The sequence below is a fragment of the Procambarus clarkii genome, chromosome 13 (genome assembly GCF_040958095.1).
Source record: "Procambarus clarkii isolate CNS0578487 chromosome 13, FALCON_Pclarkii_2.0, whole genome shotgun sequence".
NCBI classification, from domain to species: domain Eukaryota; kingdom Metazoa; phylum Arthropoda; class Malacostraca; order Decapoda; family Cambaridae; genus Procambarus; species Procambarus clarkii.
In genome coordinates, this window is record NC_091162.1 from 5603143 (window position 1) to 5625642 (window position 22500).

The 22500-nt window shown below is 42.3% G+C and overlaps 1 protein-coding gene across 1 annotated transcript in view; it reads left to right on the forward strand.

The window, feature by feature from the left end:
* LOC123757335 (ipis-1-like) overlaps nt 1-22500 on the forward strand; it is a 130751-nt gene that overhangs the window by 14673 nt on the left and 93578 nt on the right. Inside the window, exon 2 of the mRNA XM_069323563.1 lies at nt 8232-8549. Within this exon, the coding sequence (XP_069179664.1) occupies nt 8236-8549 (314 nt within the window). The 5' untranslated portion in view covers nt 8232-8235. The remainder of the gene's footprint in view (nt 1-8231; nt 8550-22500) is intronic.

A 22500-nucleotide genomic window follows, 5' to 3' on the forward strand; every position in this document is an offset into this window, starting at 1 on the left:
CTAGGTGAGTACACACACCAGCGGCATATGCTAGACTGGCCAACATAAGAACTGCCTTAGAAACTTGTGAAAAGAATCGTTCAGGACCCTGTATACCACTTATGTCAGACCATTCCTGGAATATGCAGCTCCAGCCTGGAGTCCATACCTAGCTAAACACAAGACCAAGTTAGAGAAGATTCAGCGGTATTCCACCAGGCTCATCCCGGAACTGAGAGGTATGAGCTACGAGGAAAGGCTAAAGGAGCTGAACCTCACGTATGAGGACAGCAACAAGGCATGTATAGATGAACTGCAGAGGGCAGACACAATAGTGCATAGAATGAGAGCGAAGCTGCTGGTCATGGGGGATGTAAATCACGGAGAGATAAATTGGGAAACGAGGAATCTCCATGGCGGGGAGGAGACGTGGGGAGCGAAGCAGGTAGACGTTATTGACAGGAATTTCCTAACACAGCATGTGAAGGAAGACACTAGGGAAGGAGGAGGGGATACGCCCAACCTATTAGACCTCATTTTCACCCAGAATGTAGAAGACATCGAGCATTTGGAACATGAAATACCACTATGAGCCAGTGACCTTTGTGTCCTAGTCTTTGACTACATGATGGAACTTAAGATTGTGACCAAAGGACAAGAGGTCCGGGAAAGGAGACTTGATTACAGAAAAGGGGACTACGGAAGGATAAGGGACTACCTGGGAGAAGTGCAGTGGGAGGAAGAAATTAGTGGAAAAACAGTCCAAGATATGATGAACCAAGTCATATGGAAATACAAGGAGGCTGAAGATAGATTTATTCCAACAGTAAAGTAAAAAAGCAGGAGGGAATATAATAACCCATGGTTTAATAGACAGTGTCAGGAAGCAAAAGTGAGAAGCAGGAGGGAGTGGAGGAAGTACAGAAAACAAAGGACAGAGGACAACAGGATTAGATGTAACAGAGCTAGGAACGATTACATTAACGTAAGACGAGTGTCGGAAAGAAATTATGAGAATGATATTGCAATCAAAGCGAAAAAGCAACCTAAATTACTACATAGCCATATAAGAAGGAAGATGTCGGTAAATGACCAAGTGACAAGACTGAGGAAAACAGAAGGGGCATATACAGAAAGTGACAAGGAAATCTGCGAGGTACTGAATGCCAGCTTCCATGGAGTGTTCACAACTGAGCCTGAGCAGCTCCCATTGTTAGAAGAGATTACCCTAGATGAAAGATTACTAACGCTTCGATTAATAAAACCCAGTGTCCTATTCGCCTTATTACGAACATTCATGCATTGATCCTTTTGTTTTAAATTCTTACTAATCATAACTCCCAGATCCCTTTCGCAATCCGACATCGCAATCTCAACACCATCTAGCTCGTATCTTGTAACTCTATCATCATTACCTAGCCTCAGAACTTTACATTTATCAGCATTAAACTGCATTTGCCAATCATTTGACCATTTCAAAACCCTATCTAGATCAACTTGAAGTGATAGTGAGTCCTCCTCCGAATTAATTTCCATACCGATTTTCGTATCATCGGCAAATTTGCAAATGTTGCTACTCAAACCTGAATCTAAATCATTTATATATATTATAAACAACAGAGGTCCCAGGACAGAGCCCTGAGGTACTCCACTAACAACATTATCCCACTCTGACTTAACCCCATTTATACTAACTCTCTGTTTCTTTTGGAATAGCCATGCCCTAATCCAAGTTAATATAGCACCCCCAATACCATGAGCTTCTATTTTTTTAATTAGTCTTTCATGTGGCACTGTATCAAAAGCTTTGCTAAAGTCAAGGTACACAACATCACAATCCTTACCACTATCAACTGCCTCAACTATGCTGGAATAAAAAGTTAGCAAATTTGTTAAACATGAACGGCCATTTGTAAAACCATGTTGCGACTCATTTATTAATTTATGTTTTTCAAGATGGAGACGAATTGTATTTGCAATTATTGATTCAAGTAACTTTCCCACAATAGACGTTAGGCTAATTGGTCGATAGTTTGACGCAAGTGATCTATCTCCTTTCTTAAAAATTGGTACCACATTAGCTACCTTCCATGACTCTGGCACTCTGCCTGACTCTAGTGATTTATTAAATATGGTAGACAGTGGCTCGGAAAGCTCCTCTTTGCATTCATTAAGCACCCTGGCAAACACTTCATCCGGCCCTGGGGATTTGTTTGGTTTTAGTTTTTATAATTGTTTAATTACATCCTCCCTGGTAACTGCTAAACTAGTCAACCTGTCCTCATCCCCACCCACATAGACTTGTTCGGCTGAAGGCATATTGTTAAGTTCTTCTTTAGTAAATACAGATATAAAATATTTGTTAAAAATAATACTCATCTCCTTGTCATTATCCGTTATTTGACCTGTCTCAGATTTTAATGGACCTATCCTTTCCCTAGTCTTAGTTCGATATAACTGAAAAAACTCTTTAGGATTTGACTTTGCTTGCTCTGCTATGCGAACTTCATAGTTTCTTTTTGCTTTCCTAATCTCTTTTTTAACAATTGGCCCATACGAGGCAGCTCGTATCTATAACCACCCAATCCCACTCATAAACATTTCCAACCCACGCTTGAAACAATCGAGGGACCCCACCTCCACCACGTTATGCGGTAATTGGTTCCACAAATCAACAACCCTGTTACCAAACCAGTATTTACCCAAGTCTTTCCTAAATCTAAACTTATCCAATTTATACCCATTGTTTCGTGTTCTGTCTTGTGTCGATACTTTTAATACCCTATTAATATCCCCTTTGTTATGTCCATTCATTCACTTGTAAACCACTATCATGTCACCCCTAACTCTTCGCCTTTCTAGTGAATGCAAGTTAAGCTTTGTTAATCTTTCCTCATATGAAAAATCCCCAACTTGGGGAACCAACTTAGTCATCCCACGCTGGACACGTTTAAGCGAACTCATATCCATTCTATAGTACGGCGACCAAAACTGGACTGCATAATCTAAATGGGGCCTAACCAGAGCAAGATATAGCTGAAGAACAACACCAGGTGTCTTGTTACTAACGTTTCGATTAATAAATCCCAGTGTCCTATTTGTCTTATTACGAACATTCAGGCATTGATCTTTTTGTTTTAAATTCTTGCTAATCATAACTCCCAGATCCCTTTCGCAATCCGACTTCGCAATCTCAACACCATCTAGCTCGTATCTTGCAACTCCATCACCATTACCTAGCCTCAGAACACCACACCTATCAGCATCAAACCGCATCCGCCAATCCCTTGACCATTTCAAAACCCTATCCAGATCAACCTGAAGTGACAGTGAGTCTTCCCCGTCAATCCCCCTACCGATCCATGAGTATCTGAGTATCATCTGCAAACCTGCAGACGTCGCCACTCAAACCCGAATCCAAATCATTAATATATATTACAAACAACAGAGGTCCCAGGACAGAGCCCTGAGGCACTCCACCAACATCATCACACACTGACTCAACCCCACCTACACCAACTCTCCGCCTCCCCCGGAATAGCCATGCCCTAATCCAACCCAACATAGCACCGCCATTACCATGAGCCTCCATTCTCCCAATCAGTCCCTCATGTGGCACTCTATCAAAAGCCCTGCCAAAGTCAAGGCACACAACATCACAATCCCCAACACTATCCACCGCTCCAACCATGCTGGAACAAAAAGACAGCAAACTTGTTAAACATGAACGGCCACCCGCAAAACCATGTTGCGACTCACTCACCAATCTATGTTTTTCAAGACAAAGATGAACTGCGCTCGCAACCATTGTTACGGCCCTCTCGGGACGCAACTGGGTCCTTACTCTGATGTTGTTAGAGGAAGATATATATATCCGTTCCCAAGCCAGTAGTGGCTATCAAGGGATGAGATCCGTGACGCAAGTAACTTAAAGGGAGTAGGGAAAGAAAGCTAAGAACTTAATATTATAATTTTCACCATCACCGATTAAATATATAAAATAAAAGAGTACACAAGGGGGAGGGGTATTAACACTTGACAAGGGGATTCTTCACAATGTAGTCTTCTGCTGAAGACTCTGGATCCAGAAGCTAGACGTTGAGTCCTCGGTGCTTTCTTCGTGGCCACACAACGAATTCTTCAAAGAAGCTGAGCCTACCCTGGCCACAGGTCAGCCAAAACACGTGTCCACTGGGGGCACCGCCGTGGAGGCCGTCAACCACACGTCCAGCTGGTCTGCTGGCAGGTTCTGAGCCAACAAGGCTGGTACGGCCACTCCACGAACGATAAAAGGGGAACGCCCTAGACAGGAGCCTCGTGTGACACCACAAATCACTCTCCTGTCTTCAGTACCCCAGTGGATGATCGTCTCCAACAGTCGGCCCCGGGTAAATCCTTTTACTGCCACTCCACTGGCAGGCTAACACACCACAGTGTTCTTCCGGGGGGGGGGGGCGACTTCACAACAGCTGCAGCAAAGATCAAGGTATGGAGACTGGCTGCCTCGGGTAGACTGACTCGACTCCCATCACAGTAGTCCCAGGTCGACTCTGTAAGCAGACACGTCATCAATAACCGGGACACTAAACCACCTCACTTACGGGCTCGGGCACAAACACCTGACGTATCCAGTCCATAGATGGCGCTGTCGTCGGAGCACCACCTCACCAGAGGTCAGGAGCGGCTGTGTTGTGAGCTGCACAGGACTGGAAACTGGCCCTTGTGGCTGGTACACCTTGTCCTCACCAGGTGTCGTCGTCCGTTTGGCGGGGGTTTCAGGAGCTGACCCACAGATGGCGTGGTCGTTACTGCTCCGTGCTCGGACGCTGGATCCGGGTTCGTAACAACCATCGACTCAAGCAACCCTCCCACAACAGACGCCAGGCCAACTGGCCGATAGTTTGACGCAAGTGATCCATCTCCGTTCCTAAAAATCGGCCCCACACCAGCCTCCCTCCATGACTCCGCCACTCTATCTAACTCCATCGACCTACCAAATATGACAGACAGCGGCCCGGAAAGCTCTCCCTTGCACTCCCTAAGCACCCTGGCAAACACTTCTTCCGGCCCTGGGGATTTGTTTGGTTTTAGTTTTACTATTTGTTTAATTACGTCCTTCCTGGTAACTGCTAAACTATTCAACCTGTCCTCGTCCCCACCCACATATACTTGTTCGGCTGAAGGCATATTGTTAAGTTCCTCTTTAGTAAATACAGATATAAAATATTTACTAAAAATACTACTCATCTCCTCGTCATTATCCGTTATTTGACCTTTATCAGTTTTTAATGGACCTATCCTTTCCCTAGTCTTAGTTCGATATAACTGAAAAAACACTTTAGGATTTGTCTTCGCTTGCCCTGCTATGCGAACTTCGTAGTTTCAGTTTACTTTCCTTATCTCTTTTTAACATTCCTAACCAGTTGTACAAATTCCTGTTCTAAAGCAACTTCCCCATTCTTAATCCTTTTGTACCACGCTCTATTTTTACCTATAAGATTCTTCAGATCATTAGTATTCAATATATTCAATTTATATGGTATACTACGTTCCTGGGCTTTGCTTAGAATATTTTTAAATAGGTTATATTTTGAATCCACATCGAAATCCCCTTTTACATCACCTGTTGCTGGGTTCACGTCTAGCCCACACCCCATCCCCAAGACATTCCAATCTATTTGACCCAAAAAATTTCTTAGGCTATTGAAACCAGCTTTTCGAAAATCAGGCACTTTAACAGAATTTTTTCCTACAGATCTATTTCATTCTGTGCTAAATCTGATTTCTTTATAATCACTGTTCCCTAGCTCACTCCCTATTTCCATGTCCTTAATTTGTGTTTCCCTGTTAGTTAACACTAAATCTAAATATTATTTCCCCGCGTTGGTTCCTTAATATGTTGCGTAAGAAAGCAATCGTCAATTAATTCTAGTAAGTCTTCTGCTACATTATTCACTGTTTTGTTCACCCAGTTTATTCCACTAAAATTAAAGTCACCCATGACATAAATACTGTTAGATCTAGATGCTCTAGATATTTCATCCCTTAAATGCTTTGCTTCCATTCTGTCTAAATTTGGTGGCCTATATATAGCTCCTATTATAATATTATTTGCTTTTTCGTTTAATTCTATCCAAATAGTTTCTGTGGGGCTCAGTTTTGATTCCCTCTTTGAGACTGCATTTCAAATTGTCTCTAACATATATGGCTACTCCCCCTCCTCGTCTAATATATCTATCTGTGTGAAATAGTTTAAATCCATTTATTTGATATTCAGCTAATAGTTCTCTATTTTTTACATTCATCCACGTTTCGATAAGTGCAATAATATCTATTTCTTCTGTACAGATAAGAGCATTTACCTCGTTTATTTTGTTTCTTAGACTTCTACTGTTAGTGTAATATATCCTAAGTGAATTGTTATTTTGAGGCCCTTCTCTTTCCCTGATCATTTTGCCAATTTGTTTCTCCAACAAACACATATTTTTATTACCTCCTTCCTCCCTATCACTATCTACTAACAGCTTAAACCCAAACAAATGCCTCTAACCACTGGTTCCAACGAGTTCACAACAGCAACAACCCCAGCCCCCGACAGACGCACCCCATCACGAGCATACATTTCCTTTCTTCCATAGAAGTGTTCCCAGTTGTCTATGAAAGATATTGCATTTGATCTGCAATATCTTTCCAGCCGGCAATTGACACCAAGTGCCCTCGACAACCATTCATTCTCAACACTTTTTCTTGGAAGAATACCACATATGATCGGGATTCCTCCCTTGCTCCTAACTAATTCTATGGCTTTGTTAAATTTCTTTATCAGTTCCTCACTCCTAACTCGTCCAACATCATTACCCCTTGCACTAATACAAATAATGGGTTTGTTCCCATTTCCCGTTATAATATCTTTCATGTTGTCATCAATATCTCCAATTCCAGCTCCCGGTTAGCAGACCCTTAACCTGTTCCCCCTATCTCTGGCACAAAACGTCCTGTCTAAATAACTCACCTGGGAATCTCCCACAACCAAAATTCGCTTCGGTACCTCCTTAACTTTCTGAGCACCCTGAGGGGCCTGCGCTCCGCTGCTCCTCGCTGATTTCTGTTCCGAGTGAATTGCAGGCTCACCACAGCACTCGTCCTCCAACACGGCATATAAATTTGCTGTCCTTAGGGCGTCTGTAGGCGGCCTTGTCAAGGTCTTCTTAAGGCCCCTGTCCATAACGACTTTCCACAACGAGTTCTTGTTAATATTGGTCTCCTCCTTCGTTTCTTCCCGATGTTTCAGCTGTCGTACCTCATCTCGTAGGGATCCATCTCTGCTCTCAGAGTTCCAACTAGATTCATCAATTCCTTCACTAATCCTTCCAATATTGCTATAATAATGCTACTACAATCGGATGCATAATTGGTAATTAAATATTTGGACAATATTTTCCAAGATATGATTTATAATTTGCTGAGTTTAACCAAAATTGACCCAAAAAAGTCATAATTTCACAAACATGTTTCATACACTTAGCATCCTAAAAGCGCAATCGTCATTCACATATATATTTATATAGATATTTTTATATCATTAATGCTAAACTGTTCCATTCATCTAGTTTATGTTTATTAGTTTTAATACCTTATTAATATCCTCTTGATAAATCCACTGAGGTCACCCATATTCCATCAAGGTCTTATTGGATTTAGCATTAGTTAGGTTTGGTTAGGTAAGGTTAGGTAAGGTTAGGAGTGGTTGGGTTAAGTAAGGACAAGTTGAGTTAAGGTAGGAAAGATTAGGTTATGTTCAGTGAGTAAATCTAACGAAATATAAGTTAAATGCTATTTCCCCACCAAGATTTACCTAATCAAAAAAACTATGTAAACCAGTCCTAAACAATAATTCCCAACCTCATACCTATAATATCCTATCCCATCCAAAATCAATCTAACAGAACCTAAATCTAGCTGAATTGACCTAAATTTTAATTACCCAACAAACATTTAACTGATAGGTGCTAAATCTATGATAATTTAAGTAAATTTACTATATTATACCAAAATGCAGGTTAACAGAACCTAAATGTAAATAAATTTATCAAGACTGTCTGAAGACATTGTGTTAAAGGTACCAGGAGATATGAATGGTATAATTATCAGTGGATGCTGTGCCTACTTGTCCGAGTGTGTGTGTGTGTGTGTGTTTGATATCCTTTCAAATCTGAAGTAACATCACATTGTAAGATTTGTTTTTACGGCAGAGCAATGGCGTGGGGAGCAATAGCGACAGTGACCTTGGCGATGCTGGGTACCGTCGCCCCACAATACTTCGTCGAGAAGGACACCTCCAGTGTCACCGTTAACCTATCTAGCATCTACGACTTCAGCTTCGATCTCTACCGACAACTTTCGCCCAAAGGCAGGGCCGAGAACATACTATTCTCGCCCTATAGCATTTGGGCCGCACTAGCCATGGCGTACTTCGGGTCAGAGGGAGACACGAAGATACAGCTAAAAGCAGCACTCAGGGTTACGGACAAGATATCAACACTGAAGCTGTGGCGCAAACTTGGGATGAAGTGAGTATGAATGCTGCATGGCGCAAACTAGAAATGACGTGAGTATGGATGCTGCGTGACGCACACTTGAGATGACGTGAGTATGGATGCTGCGTGACGCACACTTGAGATGACGTGAGTATGGATGCTGCGTGACGCACACTTGAGATGACGTGAGTATGGATGCTGCGTAACGCACACTTGAGATGACGTGAGTATGGATGCTGCGTGACACACACTTGAGATGACGTGAGTATGGATGCTGCGTGACACACTCTTGAGATGACGTGAGTATGGATGCTGCGTGACGCACGCTCGAGATGACGTGAGTATGGATGCTGCATGACGCACACTTGAGATGACGTGAGTATGGATGCTGCGTGACGCACACTTGAGATGTTTTATGGATGCTGCATGACGCACACTTGAGATGTTGTATGGATGCTGCGTGACGCACACTTGAGATGTATGGATGCTGCGTGACGCACACTTGAAATGACATGAGTATAGATGCTGCGTGACGCACGCTCGAGATGACGTGAGTATGGATGCTGCGTGACGCATACTGTAAACACCATTCTTACCTTCCTGACAACAACATGCTTCATAATTTCTTGCATACACAACTCATTCAGTGAAAACATCAAGTCCTTACCTTATACATTACTCATACAGAATAGAAAGTTTGGTCCCCTCATGTTCATCTGTTTGTTCTTGGTCAGGAAAGAATTTAAATTATTTGTTTTAGAAATCAGTGCTGTTATTTGTACTATATTGTCAGTTTTAAATATTCTAAATCCATCAGATTCATATTGATTGTTACTACAATTTTAATTTCCTTCACTTGGAATAGTATTGATACAATCATCAGTACTGATGGTATGGTTACAGTCATCACTACTGATGGTATGTTACAATCATCACTACTGATGGTATGGTTACAGTCATCACTACTGATGGTATTGGTACAATCATCACTACTAATAGTATGGGTACAATCATCACTACTAATAATATTGGAACAATCATCACTACCAATAGTATTGGTACAATCATCACTGCTAATAGTATTGGTACAATCATATCTGCTAATAGTATTGGTACAATCATCACTGCTAATAATATGGTTACAATCATCACTACTAATAATATTGGAACAATCATCACTACCAATAGTATTGGTACAATCATCACTACCAATAGTATTGGTACAATCATCACTACCAATAGTATTGGTACAATCATCACTACTAATAGTATTGGCACAATCATCACTAGTAATAATATATCATCATTACTAATAGTATTGGTACAATTATCACTAATAAGAGTATTGGTACAATCGTCACTACTGATAATATATTATCACAATCATCACTACTTGGTACAGTCATCACTACTAATAGTATTGGTACAATCACCACTACTTATGGTATTGGAACAATCATCACTACATTAGAGCGCCTGACAGCTGGGTGGACATCGCTTCGGATTCGTAGTCTTGAGGTTCCGGGTTCGTCTCCGGTGGAGGCGGAGACAAATGGGCAAAATGTTTCTTTCATCCTGATGTCCCTGTTACCTAGCAGTAAATAGGTACCAGGGAGTTTGACAGCTGCTACGGGCTGCTTCCTGGGGGGGAGGGGGGGGGGTAACAAAAAGGTGGCATGGTCGAGGACCGGGCCACGGGGACGCTAAGCCCCGAAATCCTCTTAAGATAACCTCAAGTTAAGGAACATGATTAAGGATTTAAACAGGGGGGGGGGGCGATTGTAGTCTGAAATGAGAGTTTGTTATTGTACTGAAAGCAGATTTTTGCTGGGTAATGGTGAGCTTGAGGAAGTTTGCAGAGGTATTGCTAACTTCCCCACGCACAGATACCTTATGTAAGATAGGGATAGATTAGTGCGTAGTATAGTGAGAGGAGAGCAGAGTGACATATCTGATTTTACAGAGTATACCAACCGTTTTTGAGACTTTCTTGGTTATGTGTTGTATGTGGGTGCTGATGTTGAGTCTCTTGTCTAAGTATTGGCCAAGGAACTTTCCATCATTTTTTATTGCTGATGTTAACATTGTCTATCTGAAGCTGAATTGCATTTGTTGATTTGTTTTCAAATAAGATGTAGTAGGTATTTTCTATGTTTAGTGTGAGTTTATTGGTTGACATCCATAAGTGGATGTACAACCATTTAATTTCATTTTGTTCATTGCTCGTTATTTAACGTGTGTGGGTTTGGTGTCTGAGTAGATGAGGGTAATATTGTCATCAAATAATATAGGTTTAAGAATGATAGAGACATTAGGCAGAGCATTGATGTATATAAGAAACAGAAGAGGTCCTAAGATACTGCCCTGTGGCACTCCTATGGTTAATGGTAGAGTGGGAGAGGTTATATCATTGATGGCTACATATTGGTGTCTGTCACTAAGATAGGATCGGATATAGTTCAGTGGCAACGCCTTGGATTCCATAATGGTGTAGTTTAAGTAAGAGGTAATTGTAGTTTACAGTATCAAGAGCCTTTCTCAGGTCAATGAAGAGTCCAATCGGAAACTCATTTTTGTCAAGGGCTGAGTAGATTATATCAAGCAGACTAATAATTGCATCATTGATACTCTTTAGGGAGTGGAAGCCCAACTGACAGGGATTAGTATGTTGAATTTTACGAAGTAGGAGTAGAGCTGTTTGTAAATAATATTTTCAAATATTTTTGATAGTATAGGTAGACTTGACATTGGTATGTAATTGTTTATATCTGCCGGATTGCCTCCTTTATGAACTGGCGTTACTCGTGCTTTTTTAAGCATATCAGGGAAGGTATGACACACTATAGAGTTGTTAAATAGCAGAGCTATGGTGGAGCAAGGGCACTGGAGACACTCTTGTATACCATGGATGGTATTTAGCTAATGATCTCAGCTTTGGTTTATAGTGAGTGAATGATTGACACAACATCTGTCGGGCTGACTGGTGAAAGGAGAAGAGAGTTTGGATAGCTGCCTGAAAGATTACTGCCTTGGTAAGGCCCTCGTTTACATAAAGGTTGATTTTTTTCTGTGCAGCTGTTTGGATGAGGTCATACTTAGCAACGGAATTTGCAAGATTCATGAGCATTCTCCTAGTGCTACCGGAACTGTTTTTATCTTTCCATATAATCTTCTGCTATCCAGAAAATCTATCGAAACTGATGCTCCTACAAGAGAGGACATCACATACAAGAGAGGACATCACTGAAGCCTAATCAGGGGTTTTACGCATTGCCCCCCTCCCTCACGTGTACTCTGGGTGTGGTCCAGGAGTTCTAACTCGTAAGCTTTTCATATGAAAAATGAATCACGACTAAATCATTGGTTGCACTGCTGTTGACCATGCCATAGTGAAGTGGTCTAGGTCATGGGCTTAAGAGAGCCAAGTGTGCAGGTTCGAATGCTCCTCGTGACCCCTACTGATTTTCAAACTATTATTGATATTACTGCTACCATCATAGTCACTACTACTGTTACCATCATCGTCACAACTACTGCTACCATCATCGTCACAACTACTGCTACCATCATCGTCACAACTACTGCTACCATCATCGTCACTACTACTGTTACCATCATCGTCACTACTACTGCTACCATCATCATCACTAATACTGCTACCATCATCGTCACTAGTCACTACTACTGCTACCATCATCGTCACTACTACTGCTACCATCATCGTCACTAGTCACTACTACTGCTACCATCATCGTCACTACTACTGCTACCATCATCGTCACTAGTCAGTACTACTGTTACCATCATCGTCACTACTACTGCTACCATCATCGTCACTACTACTGCTACCATCATCGTCACTACTACTGCTACCATCATCGTCACTAGTCACTGCAACTGCTACCATCATCGTCACTACTACTGTTACCATCATCGTCACTACTACTGCTACCATCATCGTCACTACTACTGTTACCATCATCGTCACTACTACTGTTACCATCATCGTCACTAGTCACTACAACTGCTACCATCATCGTCACTACTACTACTACCATCATCGTCACTACTACTGTTACCATCATCGTCACTAGTCACTACAACTGCTACCATCATCGTCACTAGTCACTACTACTGTTACCATCATCGTCACTACTACTGCTACCATCATCGTCACTACTACTGCTACCATCATCGTCACTACTACTGCTACCATCATCGTCTCTAGTCACTACTACTGTAACCATCGCCGTCACTACTACTGTTACCATCATCGTCACTACTACTGTCACCATCATCGTCATTACTACTGTTACCGTCATCGTCACTACTACTGTTACCATCATCGTCACTACTACTGTTACCGTCATCGTCACTACTACTGCTACCGTCATCGTCACTACTACTGTTACCGTCATCGTCACTACTACTGTTACTATCATCGTCACTACTACTGTTACCATCATCGTCACTACTACTGCTACCATCATCGTCACTACTACTGCTACCATCATCGTCACAACTACTGTTACTATCATCGTCACTACTACTGTTACCATCATCGTCACTACTACTGTTACTATCATCGTCACTACTACTGTTACCATCATCGTCACTACTACTGTTACCATCATCGTCACTACTACTGCTACCATCATCGTCACAACTACTGTTACTATCATCGTCACTACTACTGTTACCATAATCGTCACTACTACTTTTACCATCATCGTCACTACTACTGCTACCATCATCGTCACTACTACTGCTACCGTCATCGTCACAACTACTGCTACCATCATCGTCACTACTACTGTTACCATCATCGTCACTACTACTGCTACCATCATCATCACTAATACTGCTACCATCATCGTCACTAGTCACTACTAATGCTACCATCATCGTCACTACTACTGCTACCATCATCGTCACTAGTCACTACTACTGCTACCATCATCGTCACTACTACTGCTACCATCATCGTCACTAGTCAGTACTACTGTTACCATCATCGTCACTACTACTGCTACCATCATCGTCACTACTACTGCTACCATCATCGTCACTACTACTGCTACCATCATCGTCACTACTACTGCTACCATCATCGTCACTGCTACTGTTACCATCATCGTCACTACTACTGTTACCATCATCGTCACTACTACTGCTACCATCATCGCCACTACTACTGCTGCCATCATCGTCACTATTACTGCTACCATCATCGCCACTACTACTGCTACCATCATCGTCACTACTACTGCTACCATCATCGTCACTACTACTGCTACCATCATCGTCACTACTACTGCTACCATCATCGTCAATGCTACTGTTACCATCATCGTCACTACTACTGTTACCATCATCGTCACTACTGCTGCTACCATCATCGTCACTACTACTGTTACCATCATCGTCACTAGTCACAACTGCTGCTACCATCATCGTCACTACTACTGTAACCATCATCGTCACTACTACTGTTACCATCATCGTCACTACTACAGTTACCATCACCGTCACTGCTACTGCTACCATCATCGTCACTAGTCACAACTGCTGCTACCATCATCGTCACTACTACTGTTACCATCATCGTCACTACTACTGTTACCATCATCGTCACTACTACTGTTACCATCATCGTCACTAGTCACTACTACTGCTAGCATCATCGTCACTACTGCTGCTACCATCATCGTCACTAGTCACAACTGCTGCTACCATCATCGTCACTACTACTGTTACCATCATCGTCACTACTACTGTTACCATCATCGTCACTACTACTGTTACCATCATCGTCACTACTACTGTTACCATCATCGTCACTAGTCACTACTACTGCTAGCATCATCGTCACTACTGCTGCTACCATCATCGTCACTAGTCGCTACTACTGCTACCATCATCGTCACTACTACTGCTACCATCATCGTCACTACTACTGCTACCACCATCGTCACTACTTCTGCTACCATCATCGTCACAACTACTGCTACCATCATCGTCACTACTACTGCTACCGTCATCGTCACTACTACTACTACTACCATCATCGTCACTACAACTGTTACCATCATCGTCACTACTACTGTTACCATCATCGTCACTAGTCACTACTACTGTTACCATCATCGTCACTACTACAGTTACCATGATCGTCACTACTACTGCTACCATCATCATCACTACTACTGTTACCATCATCGTCACTAGTCACTACTACTGTTACCATCATCGTCACTACTACTGCTACCATCATCGTCACTACTACAGTTACCATCATCGTCACTACTACTGTTACCATCATCGTCACTACTACTGTTACCATCATCGTCTCTACTACTGTTACCATCATGGTCACTACTACTGCTACAATCATCGTCACTACTACTGCTACCATCATCGTCACTACTACTGCTACCTTCATCGTCACTAGTCACTACTACTTTTACCATCATCGTCACTACTACTGTTACCATCATCGTCACTACTACTGTTACCATCATCGTCACTACTACTGTTACCATCATCGTCACTACTACTGTTACCATCATCGTCACTACTACTGCTACCATCATCGTCACTACCACTGTTACCATCATCGTCACTACTACTGCTACCATCATCGTCACTACTACTGCTGCCTTCATCGTCACTACTACTGCTACCTTCATCGTCACTACTACTGTTACCATCATCGTCACTACTACTTCTACCATCATCGTCACTACTACTGTTACCATCATCGTCACTACTACTGCTACCATCATCGTCACTAGTCACTACTATTGCTACCATCATCGTGACTACTACTGTTACCATCATCGTCACTACTACTGCTACCATCATCGTCACTACTACTGTTACCATCATCGTCACTAGTCACTACTTCGACTACCATCATCGTCACTACTACTGCTACCATCATCGTCACTACTACTGCTACCATCATCGTCACTGCTACTGTTACCATCATCGTCACTACTACTGTTACCATCATCGTCACTACTACTGCTACCATCATCGCCACTACTACTGCTACCATCATCGTCACTATTACTGCTACCATCATCGCCACTACTACTGCTACCATCATCGTCACTACTACTGCTACCATCATCGTCACTACTACTGCTACCATCATCGTCACTACTACTGCTACCATCATCGTCACTGCTACTGTTACCATCATCGTCACTACTACTGTTACCATCATCGTCACTACTGCTGCTACCATCATCGTCACTACTACTGTTACCATCATCGTCACTAGTCACAACTGCTGCTACCATCATCGTCACTACTACTGTAACCATCATCGTCACTACTACTGTTACCATCATCGTCACTACTACAGTTACCATCACCGTCACTGCTACTGCTACCATCATCGTCACTAGTCACAACTGCTGCTACCATCATCGTCACTACTACTGTTACCATCATCGTCACTACTACTGTTACCATCATCGTCACTACTACTGTTACCATCATCGTCACTAGTCACTACTACTGCTAGCATCATCGTCACTACTGCTGCTACCATCATCGTCACTAGTCACAACTGCTGCTACCATCATCGTCACTACTACTGTTACCATCATCGTCACTACTACTGTTACCATCATCGTCACTACTACTGTTACCATCATCGTCACTAGTCACTACTACTGCTAGCATCATCGTCACTACTGCTGCTACCATCATCGTCACTAGTCGCTACTACTGCTACCATCATCGTCACTACTACTGCTACCATCATCGTCACTACTACTGCTACCATCATCGTCACTAGTCACTACTTCTGCTACCATCATCGTCACTACTTCTGCTACCATCATCGTCACTACTTCTGCTACCATCATCGTCACTAGTCACTACTACTGCTACCATCATCGTCACTACTACTGCTACCATCATCGTCACTAGTCACTACTACTGCTACCATCATCGTCACTACTACTGCTACCATCATCGTCACTAGTCACTACTTCTGCTATCATCATCGTCACTAGTCACTACTACTGCTACCATCATCGTCACTACTACTGCTACCATCATCGTCACTAGTCACTACTACTGTTACCATCATCGTCACTACTACTGCTACCATCATCGTCACTAGTCGCTACTACTGCTACCATCATCGTCACTACTACTGTTACCATCATCGTCACTATCTGGGGCTCAGCTCATTGGTTCTCCCTTCTCCCCTCCTCTCCTGCTCCTTCTCCCCTGCTTTTCCCTCTCCTTCTCCCCTCCTTTCCTTCTCCCTCTCCCCTCCTTCCTTCTCCCCTCCCCTTGGCCGTCATTCGTCTCCTCTTCCTCCCCCCCCCTTGTCGCCCATTTGTCAAGGTCAAGAGGTTGACCTGAGGGTAGGGTGGTCTTGGATACCTTGGCTTCTCCCACTCAACTTCCCCTTCTCATCCCCTCTCTTTCCCTCTCATTCCCTCTCTTTCCCTCTCAGCTGCGGCCTTCCCCATACCAGGCAGAGTCAAATGTCCCTACTCGCTATCTTAGAGGAGACAGGCTTGAACATAATTTATCAGTTTTATAAACATTGCTCGCAGGTGCCTGGGCTCCATAGACGCGCCTTGTCCCCCTTCTCTTTAGCTGGGGAGAGCTGACTCAATCTTCAGGAATTCATGTAGCTTTCCACGACAGATCAGTGAAGGTGATTGGCCTGAGATAAGGGCCAAGTCCTTATTGGCCCTAGAGAGCCAGACCTCAGGCCTACGTGTTAAATGGTTGGCCATTGCCAAAATAATGGGTGGAGCCCTGGGGCTGTATTAGATGGTGGGAGGAGTAATCCTTCCCAGCAATAAGTTGGAAAAACTAAATTTCATCAGTGTGTCTTGGGAGTGTATTATGAACAGGGCCGCAAGCCCGTATCCTCGGGGCTGAGGGCAGCCATCAACATCGTGGCCGTAGTGCGGGTATTTAAGGTATAGTAGCACTTGAGTTTTGTGTCCTCGGTAAATATCCATTGTGCCTCTAGGGGAATAGAATAGGTGATGTGTTCAAATTGTCTTAATTTACATGTTTCATAAAATAAATTGTATAGCTTGTCCAGTGGTATTCACTTAACTCCCCTTTGATATATTTTGCTTCTTTGTCATTTTTAGGTGTTGTGTTGGAAGCCCCCATGTTCTCCTACTATTAATGGATACTAAAGTTACCCTTGGATTCAAATAAGTAACGGGAATTAAACAAACTAATTTTTCCAAAATTTATTACTGTAATTCATATTACCCGGAGTCCCATGGTTACTGATTCCTTGCCTTCCTGGGGGATCGGTGATAAGACACATTCAGGTATGGTTGGTCGGGAAGGTGGTGGCAGTGTAAATGTGTTTTGTTATTGTTTTTTTTAACTAATAACCCTTGTCCTTGGTGTATCTTCCTCATTTAATATTCCTCTTACATACGTGGCAGTCCAGTGAGGGGTCATACTGGACTGTAACAGTGTTAAGCTGGGGTATTGAGTGGAGAGAGACAGAGATGTACAACAGAGAGCGTATATTACGATCACGAGAGATAACAAGATAACAGGATTAATACTGGGGAACATTGGGTTATTACAATAGAGGCCGCGGTTATTACGACAGGGTAAGCGGTCGTTACAATCGTCACTAGTCGCTACTACTGCTACCACCATCGTCACTACTACTGTTACCATCATCGTCACTAGTCACTACTACTGTTACCATCATCGTCACTACAACTGTTACCATCATCGTCACTACTACTGTTACCATCATCATCACTACTACTGTAACCATCGCCGTCACTACTACTGTTACCATCATCGTCATTACTACTGTTACCGTCATCGTCACTACTACTGTTACCGTCATCGTCACTACTACTGTTACTATCATCGTCACTACTACTGTTACCATCATCGTCACTACTACTGCTACCATCATGGTCACTACTACTGCTACCATCATCATCACAACTACTGTTACTATCATCGTCACTACTACTGTTACTATCATCGTCACTACTACTGTTACCATCATCGTCACTACTACTGTTACTATCATCGTCACTACTACTGTTACCATCATCGTCACTACTACTTTTACCATCATCGTCACTACTACTGCTACCATCATCGTCTCTACTACTGCTACCGTCATCGTCACTACTACTTTTACCATCATCGTCACTACTACTGCTACCATCATCGTCTCTACTACTGCTACCGTCATCGTCACTACTACTACTACCATCATCGTCACTACAACTGTTACCATCATCGTCACTACTACAGTTACCATGATCGTCACTACTACTGCTACCATCATCATCACTAGTCACTACTACTGTTACCATCATCGTCACTAGTCACTACTACTGCTACCATCATCGTCACTAGTCACTACTATTGTTACCATCATCGTCACTACTACTGCTACCATCATCGTCACTACGACTGTTACCATCATCGTCTCTACTACTGTTACCATCATCGTCACTACTACTGCTACAATCATCGTCACTACTACTGCTACCATCATCGTCACTACTACTGCTACCTTCATTGTCACTAGTCACTACTACTGTTTCCATCATCGTCACTACTACTGTTACCGTCATCGTCACGACTACTGTTACCATCATCGTTACTACTACTGTTACCATCATCGTCACTACTACTGTTACCATCATCGTCACTACTACAGTCACCATCATCGTCACTACTACTGTTACCATCATTGTCACTACTACAGTCACCATCATCGTCACTACTACTGTTACCATCATCGTCTCTACTACTGTTTCCATCATCGTCACTACTACTGTTGCCATCATCGTCACTACTACTGTTACCATCATCGTTACTACTACTGTTACCATCATCGTCACTACTACTGTTACCATCATCGTCACTACTACTGTTACCATCATCGTCACTACTACTGTTACCATCATCGTCACTACTACTGTTACCATCATCGTCACTACTAGTGTTACCATCATCGTCACTAGTCACTACTACTGCTTCCATCATCGTCACTACTACTGTTACCATCATCGTCACGACTACTGTTACCATCATCGTCACTACTAGTGTTACCATCATCGTCACTAGTCAATACTACTGTTACCATCATCGTCACTACTACTGTTACCATCATCGTCACGACTACTGTTACCATCATCGTCACTACTACTGCTACCATCATCGTCACGACTACTGTTACCATCATCGTCACTACTACTGCTACCATCATCGTCACTACAACGGCTACCATCATCGTCACTAGTCACAACTACTGCTACCATCATCGTCACTAGTCACTACTACTGCTACTATCATCGTCTCTAGTCACTACTACTGCTTCCATCATCGTCACTACTACTGTTACCATCATCGTCATTACTACTGCTTCCATCATCGTCACTACTACTGTTACCATCATCGTCATTACTACTGCTACCATCATCGTCACTACTATTGTTACCATCTTCGTCACTAGTCACTACTACTGCTACCATCATCTTCACTACTATTGTTATTATTAGACAATAACGGGAGTAATTTTAGTTCACTGGGGACGTACTTGTATTTAGAGGAGGGCACACAACATAATGACGAACAAGGGCAAAGAATAAATATAAGAAGCTTCGGTATAAGTATAAATCGACACTTAACCGCATGGATGTTCGCCGATACGATCCTAGGATCATTGGCGGAGTCACAACAGTCACAAAATTCGTTGTAGTCCGCTCATTAACGTACTCTACCCAAATTAATAGCAAAGGTCGATCACGTGTTCACTAGTAAGCTATGGCGCTCCTCTCAGGTCTCCAGAGCAGAGTCGAGTCTAGATGCACACCTCCTTCCTCCCTCAATCCCGTCTCGGTCACGCATGCGTGAATATGTTTCAAAAGAGATGGACAATTTTTTTCCTTTATAATTACTCAATTGAATGAGACAATAAAACTGGGGATGCAATTATAGGGAGTTAGATGGTATTTAAATTCGCCTCAAGTAATAATTAATACGAACAGTGTTCTTATTTGACGAGAAATGGAGGGAAATTTCTGATTCCTCCAAGTTGATTTAATAAAACAGATAAACTGTTATGAAGTGATCTTTTAGCTGATAACACGTTGTTATTAGATTACTAGTGACTATATTGTCAATTAGTAATATTTAGAAAGAATACTGACATAAGTGAGAATATTAAATTTAATTCTCTAACATGTAGATAGTATTTATACCTCTGCGAAATTAATCTGACTCGATACCACCGCCTTTCCTAGTAGGAAGAATTTGTCAGATGATGCGCAGTAGGGAAAATATTAGTTTTAGTTAGTTCTACAAGTTAGTAGTGTTAATAAATGCTATGCTTATCATACAATAACAATTAAATGTTGGTTTATTTCCAACAGATGATATGGCTAATAGTGGGATTTATGACTACGAGGGGCCGTTTTGCTTTTTTTCGAGGGCCCCCTCATAGTCATACCTGATTTCGTTAAAATGGTGTGGGGTCCCTCGTAGTCATACCTGTTTTTCGTTGCCCCAGTGGGTGATTGCCTTATAGTCCATGAAAATTTCGCTCAAGAGGATTAAAAGGTCCCCTCATAGTCATACCTGTTTTTCGTTGCCCCAGTGGGTGATTGCCTTATAGTCCATGAAAATTTCGCTCAAGAGGATTAAAAGGTCCCCTCATAGTCATACCTGTTTTTCGTTGCCCAAACGGGTGACTGCCTTAAAGTTCATGAAAATTTCGCCCAAGGGGATTAAAAGGCCCTTTATGTTTATAGCATCCGGCCAAGGATCGTTTACTGAGCATAGAAATGGATGAAATCCACTAAATCTTATTCGTATGAAATAAGGGGGAGTAACTATCATGTATCTTGGCGTTCGCCCCTGTTACCGAACAAGTATTTACCCAGGTCTTTTTCCTAAATCTAAACTTATCCAATTTATACCCATTGTTTCGTGTTCTGTCTCGTGTTAATACTTTTAATAGGCTATTAATATCCCCTTTTGTCATGTCGACCCACTCTCACACCTCTATAGTGTCACCCCCTATTTCTTCGCCTTTCTAGAGAATGTAATTTAAGTTTTGTCAATCTTTCTTCAAGAATTGCTTATCGAGCATGGGCCAAATAAAAATGAAAACCCACTATCAGTCATTTGTATGAAATAAGCCCCTCCCAGACATGGAGACTTCAACAAAGGAATTCAGTATTAATCCATATATATAATTGTTCTAAAAACAGGCTACACCAACACTTAGACCTTTTTATTTAATTCTTCCTTCGCTGCTAGTCCTATGTACGTCTTGCTAGCGCTCAAAAACATACCCCCACACCTTACTGTAGCATATGACAAATCAAAATACTCATTCAGTGTGCATATATGTGAACTGCATTGAGTAAAAGCGGCCTCGCCTTTTTTGAAATAGGCCTTCTGCAATTACCTTCTTTCTGACGTCATCATCCTCAATGTGGTGTGATCCGCCAATAGGGCTCGTTGCTTTTAAACATCACGTTACAAGCGGTCACAAGGAAGGACCCCACTTCTCATTAGCACATTCCTTAATCTCTACTGTCCTCTGCAAGTGATATCACGGGCTATGTCATGATGCCTTGTATTCTCCCATATCTTAGCTCAGTGAATCATTGCTCTTATTTTTCAGATATTCAATTCTTCAGCCATACCAAACTATCCTAACCTAACCTATAATATAGCAAATGCGTTATACAGCAATGAGACTGTTGTTGTTATTTTAGCGACGTTACAAAAGCTGTCCCAGTATAGGGATAAAGTATGGTTACCCATTGGCAGATAGGTGTTAAGGCCCCACTGCAACCGACTGTTCAACTATGAGTGACGTCACAAAGATGCGCAATGCGGCCCCTAGCATGCTACTTATCTGTGTAGTCTATTTAATGTTATTATTCAAAAAATGGCTAGACTATCCATCCCCTCACCTAACATA